The sequence below is a fragment of the Epinephelus moara genome, chromosome 9 (genome assembly GCF_006386435.1).
Source record: "Epinephelus moara isolate mb chromosome 9, YSFRI_EMoa_1.0, whole genome shotgun sequence".
NCBI lineage: Eukaryota > Metazoa > Chordata > Actinopteri > Perciformes > Serranidae > Epinephelus > Epinephelus moara.
The window spans coordinates 35,160,107-35,166,297 of record NC_065514.1 but is presented as its reverse complement, the minus strand read 5'-3'; the positions used below and the strand labels follow the sequence as shown (position 1 = coordinate 35,166,297).

The following is a 6,191-nucleotide window of genomic DNA, read 5'->3' as shown; positions in this document are numbered from 1 at the left end:
CAAGGAGATTCAGCCAATGGTTGATGTTGAGGGTCTGTTTATCTTTCCAATTGACTAGGATTGTTTTCTTGGCGATGGCGAGAGCTACAAGAAGAGAATTGCAGTGGCTGGGAAGTCAATTGTCAATCCGAGGTTCAACTATCGACCGGACCCTCTTCTCCAGCACCCTGGCGTAGACTTTACCGGGTAGGCTGAGGAGTGTAAACCCCCTGTAGTTGGAACACACCCTCTGGTCCCCTTTCTTGAAGATGGGGACCACCACCCCGGTCTGCCACTCCAGAGGCACTGCCCCCGATGTCCACGCAATATTGCAGAGGCGTGTCAGCCAGGACAGCCCTACAACATCCAGAGCCTTGAGGTATCCATGGCGAATCTCGTCCACCCCAGGGGCTCCGCTGCCGCGCAGTTCCTTCACTACCTCGGCGACTTCTGCCCCAGAAATTGGACGACCCGCCCCCGAGACCCCCGGCTCTGTTTCCTCACTGGAATACGTGTTGGTGGGATTGAGGAGCTCCTCAGAGTATTCCTTCCACCGCCCGACAATGTCCCCAGTTGACGTCAGCAGCTCCCCCCACCGTAAACAATGTGAGCAAGTTGTCGCCTTCCCCCCTGAGGCGCCGGACAGTTTGCCAGAACCTCTTTGGAGTTGATCGATAGTCTTTCTCCATGGCCTCACCGAACTCCTCCCACGCCCGAGTTTCTGCCTCTGCGACTGCCGCTGCTGCGCTCCGCTTGGCCCGCCGGTACCCATCAGCTGCTTCTGGAGACCCACAGACCAACCATGCCCTGTAGGCCTTCTTCTTCAGCCTGACGGCTCCCCTCACCTCTGGTGTCCACCAGCGGGTTCGGGGGTTACCGTCGCGACTGGCCCCAGCGGCCTTGCAGCCACAGCTCGCAACAGCCGCCTCGACAATGGCAGAGCGGAACAAGGCCCCTCTGCCTCAGCTCTCCCGGAGGTGGGAGTTGAAGATCATCTTGACAGGTTCTTCCGCCAGGCGTTCCCAGCAGACCCTCACTGCTAGTTTGGGCCTGCCAGGTCTGCGCGGTGTCCTCCCCTGCCACCTGATCCAACTCACCACCAGGTGGTGATCAGTTGACAGCTCTGCTCCTCTCTTCACCCGAGTGTCCAGAACATATGGTCGCAGGTCAAATGATACGACTACAAAGTCAATCATTGACCTGCGACCTAGGCTGTCCTGGTGCCACGTGCACCGATGGACATCCTTATGCTCGAACATGGTGTTAGTTATGGCCAAACTGCGACCCGCACAGAAGTCCAATAACTGCACACCACTCGGGTTCAGATCGGGCAGGCCGTTCCTCCCAATCACGCCCCTCCAGGTCCTGCTGTCATTGCCCACGTGAGCGTTGAAGTCCCCCAGCAGAACAATGGAGTCCCCGGTCGGGGCACTGTCCAGCACCCGTCCCAGGGACTCCAAAAAGGGCGGGTACTCTGAACTGCTGTTCGGCGCATAAGCGCAGACAACAGTCAGGACCCGTTCCCCGACCCGAAGGCGCAGGGACGCAACCCTTTCGTCCACTGGGGTGAACCCCAACGTACAGGCAGAGAGTCTGGGGGCTATCAGAAAGCCCACCCCGGCCCTCCGCCTCTCACCCGGAGCAACTCCAGCAAAGGAGAGAGTCCAACCCCTCTCAAGGACTTGGGTTCCAGAGCCGGAACTATGTGTCGAGGTGAGGCCGACTATATCTAGCCGGTAGCGCTCAACCTCTTCCACAAGCTCCGGCTCCTTCCCCGCCAGAGAGGTGACATTCCATGTCCCAAGAGCCAACTTCCGTAGCCGAGGATCGGACCGCCAAGGCCCCCGCCTTGGTCTGCTGCCCAATCCACACTGCACCGAACCCTTCTGGATCCCTCTGCGGGTGGTGGGCCTGCAGGGGGACAAGTCCATGTAGCCGGCTCGGGCTGGGCCCGGCCGGACCCCATGGGCGAAGGCCCGGCCACCAGGCGCTCGCCCACGGGCCCCAGCCCCAGGCCTGGCTCCAGGGCGGGGCCCCGGTAACCCTCCGGGCCGGGTACGCCAACTCTTGTTGTTTTCCATCATGAAGGGTCTTTTGAACCGTTCTTTGTCTGACCCTTCGCCCAGAACCAATCTGCGGTTATGGAAAATGAATGAATGCCATTGTGTTATTTACTGATGCTTCTTGTTCTGTGCACTGACCCTTTTGCTGCTGTGGGACAAATGAAGGATTATCTTATTTTATCTTACCTTACCTTACCTTACCTTACCTTACCTTACCTTACCTTACCTTACCTCACCTCACCTCACCTCACCTAACCTAAGACAGATACTACTAAAATGCTGTATGCAGATGAGATGAGATGAGATGAGATGAGATGAGAGTAATTCAGAACACTATGACAGAGAGTTGTAATTGAAAGCTGTCATTTCACATGTTAAAGTATCAAAAAAGTTTCATAGAGGTGCATCCATCACTAAAGTCTAAACCAAAAACCATGAACCTTGATAAGCACCACAGTGGCAGTGAAGTCACAGGAAAGAGAACATAATAATCTTGTTCTTCAAAGGGAAACTTCTTATATGTCTCCCTTACAAACTTTTCAATTCATGTCAAGCTTTTCTTGTAACCTCATTCTATTTCATGTATAGTTTATAGTTGATTTTTGGACTGATACAGCTGTTGACTGTGTTCTCTTTATGATATACTGTTCACTGTATGATTTTGAAGAAATTTGTTGGCATGGATTAAAAAGTGTTTAACACGATCTGTTTCATCCAGTGTTGGTGGTAATACGTTACTGTACAAAAGTAATACATTACATTTTAGCAGTAATGAAGTAATATAATGCGTTATGAACAGGATTTCAGGTAAAATTATTACATTTACTATGTCATGTAATGCGTTACCACCCGAAATAAACTGTTGTTTATTGTTTGCATTTTTTATTCATCCACACTGATCCACTCAGCTCCACTTCTACCTGTCTGCCACCAGAAAAAGTATCATCTGAAGGTTATTGTGTGTTGTCATGACAATACAGACTGTATTATAGAAGGGTGGCAGTGAGCAGCACATCTGGGTCATATTGTACTGTGCGTTATCATGTTCAGTGTTTTTCCATCGATATACCTGCAACGTCTACAGTGTATCCTGTTCTGATTTTGTGTCTTAAGGTTGCTAGAAAAAAGCAGGGATTAGGAACTGGCCTCCAATTTGTTTCCTCCTCGTCCTGGTGATCGGTGCATCAAGGTGTTGTTAGTATATGTAGGATGTGTTTCCTTTCACATCCCCTAAAACTGTAGAGCATAGCTGGCACACAGTCCCATTTTTATGCATAACTCTCTCTCTGGTGCTGTTGTAGTTGACTGGCATATCAGGAATTTACACTCATCATAGTGACTTAATCACATGCAATTCTGTTTGTTGTGCTAACCTCAATATTTATTTATTGTGTTTCATATCATAGGCCCACAAATATCACAAACATCGTAATTATCAGACTTTGATCTTTTGGCTGTTTAATTGTTCTATTTCATCATGCTATTGTTGATATAAGAAGGGGATTTTAATACAAAGTGGTAACCACTGTGTGTGAATACATGAATGGGTCAGACCTGTTTAGCACTGGATTTGAAATGAACTTTAATAAACAGGTTTTTATGTTCTTTGATTACCTGCTGTGAAACAACATGACCCTCATCTTTTTAAAATGAACATTAGTTCCTCTGAGCTCATTTTGGTCAAAGTAATGCAAAAGTAGTGTTATAAGTAATTTATTACTCAAAGGTCAAAGGTCGTGAATGCGTTATCTCAAGATTACCTTTAGGGATTTCGTCAGATTTGGCACAAACATCCACTTTGAGTATAGGATAATTTGATCAAAATTTGGTAGTCATAGGTCAAGGTCACTGTGACATCATCTGTCCGCTACACCGGCTGCGCTCCGCCTGCGTTGACAGTAGACCTGGTTTCAGCTGGCGAGCTTTTAGGGCACCTTCAGTGAAGCCTTTTGACACGAAACACCCATCTCAGCGCACCTCGGTCTGCCAAACTACCAAACTGCGTGGGGTTCGCCACCCTGCGCTGCGCCGGGAAACTAGAGGCCAATATCTTAAAAATACCTTGAGGAAAGTTCTTCAAATTTGACAACAAACAGTGCAGAGTGCAGCTTAAAATAGTAGATGTTCACCTTAAAAATGCTGAAAAATGTCCATAAATAAGTAATAAATATGGGTCCAGCACCCAAGTAAGCTCAGGCATATGGAATGAGAAGAAAAACAGATCTCTGATTCATAGTTTGCTTTTCTGAATACAGTCATGTGAGCTGCTTTCATTTCACAAATGTATGTTTGGCTCCTCACAAAACACCATTCACATCTATGAAGGCGGAGTATTAATGGTACTTATGTTACATTAACTCCTACTTTAATTCTGTTTCTTCTCTCTGAGAGTGCAGGATCCGACAGAGAGATGTGAATGGATCCTACGCTCTGTGTTTACTCCATGAAGGGCAAGTCATGCATTATCGCATCGACAAGGACAGGACCGGCAAGCTCTCCATCCCAGATGGCAAGAAGTTTGACACCCTGTGGCAGGTTAACATTGATTTTCATATTTCTGCTTTTTTCATGTTGATCTTTATCTTTGACTCTCAGGGTCAGTTTTAAGATTTCCCAGCAGCTGTCTCAAGTGTTGCTCAGTGACTGCCACCCATTTTATTATACCCTCATGCCAGCAATAGCTGTGGCCAGAGGCATTTTGTTTTCAGGTTGTCCATTTGTACGTCTGTCCATCCCATTCTTATGAAAACAATACCTCAAGAACGCTTTGAGGGAGTTTCTTCAAATTTGGCACAAATGCTCACTTAGGCTGAAAAATAAACTGATATGTTTTTGGTGGTCAAGGGTCAAAGGTTAAGGTCACTGTGACCTTGGCTGTCTAATTTTTATGAATGCAATATCTTAAGAACACCCTGAGGGAATTTTTTTCAAATTTGCCACACATGTTCATTTGGATTCAGTGATGGTTAGATTGGTTAGATTTTGGTGATCAAAGGTCAAAGGTCACCATGACCTCGACCATCACATTTTTATAAAAGCAGTATCTCAAGAACACCTTGAAGGAATTTCTTCAAATTTGGCACAAACATTCATCTGGACTCATGACTGAACTGATTAGAAAAAAATTCACACAAATGTCTAATTGGATAAAATGATGAAGTCATCTTCACTGTGACATCATAATGTTCTGCAAAAATACTTTTCTGGCCATTAATCAATGTCATATCTCAAGGACAGAAGGGGAAATATTTGGTCAGATACTGAATTAATGACACTCCTCTTGGGTGTCCACCTTGAAACTGTGCTGATTGTATAGATCTTCTGTGCTGCTGGGGGAAAATGTGTGAAGGATCCATGTTTTCACAGAAATGGATGTAAACTGTAACTGCAACTTGACAGATTTGCAGAGGCATACAATTAAACTAGTAATTCTATGTCTTTTTAGAAATAACATGATGTAGTTCATATAGTTACATAGATATCTTTTATGGTCACTCTTGCCGTCAAAAGTGCTGAGTATGTTCATGCTCCTCGGGCCATGGCCACAACTCACATCTCCCACCTCCCACAGAAATCTTCAACTAGTTGCCAAATACTCTGTAAGCTTAACAATTATTTTAAGTTGTCACGTTTAATTCATGCTTTCTCCACATTACCAGGAATCTACAGTATATCTGGTGGAACAATACCAACTCCCTTTATTTAGTTTTGGCTTCTGTAGGAATGGTACCAAACCTGTTAAACTCACTGTGATGACACAGCTTCAGGAAGCTGCACACAGTCACTACACCCAGAGGGGTATTCCAGGTAGGAGGTTCAACAAACTCTGAGTCTAACCCTGAACTCTGAGTTGATTTACCCTGAGATGGGAAACTCTGAGTTACCGGTTCCAGAACAGCTGATTTGAGATAGTTCAGTCAACTCTGAGTATGTTTACTCTGAGTTAAGCCGACAATAAAAAGCCATCATCAACGGAGCTCCGACTCCACGATTCACCATGGCAACAGGTAAATAAAAGACAGCGCCTCCATTTTAATCCAGTGGATGTAGAGATATTAATGCATGTGTAGTAGACGGTGCACGTTTATCTTTAAAAGAAGAGCCTGAGTCAGAGCGAGGAAAGTGTAAATAAGTTAACCATAAAGTTAA

The 6,191-nt window shown here is 46.2% G+C and overlaps 1 protein-coding gene across 3 annotated transcripts in view; it reads left to right on the top strand.

Moving 5' to 3' along the window:
• syk (spleen tyrosine kinase) overlaps window positions 1-6,191 on the top strand; it is a 68,916-nt gene that overhangs the window by 35,426 nt on the left and 27,299 nt on the right. For all 3 annotated transcript variants that reach the window (XM_050052691.1, XM_050052692.1, XM_050052690.1), the window contains exon 5: window positions 4,439-4,577. In XM_050052691.1, coding sequence (XP_049908648.1) covers window positions 4,439-4,577 — 139 coding nt within the window. The remainder of the gene's footprint in view (window positions 1-4,438; window positions 4,578-6,191) is intronic.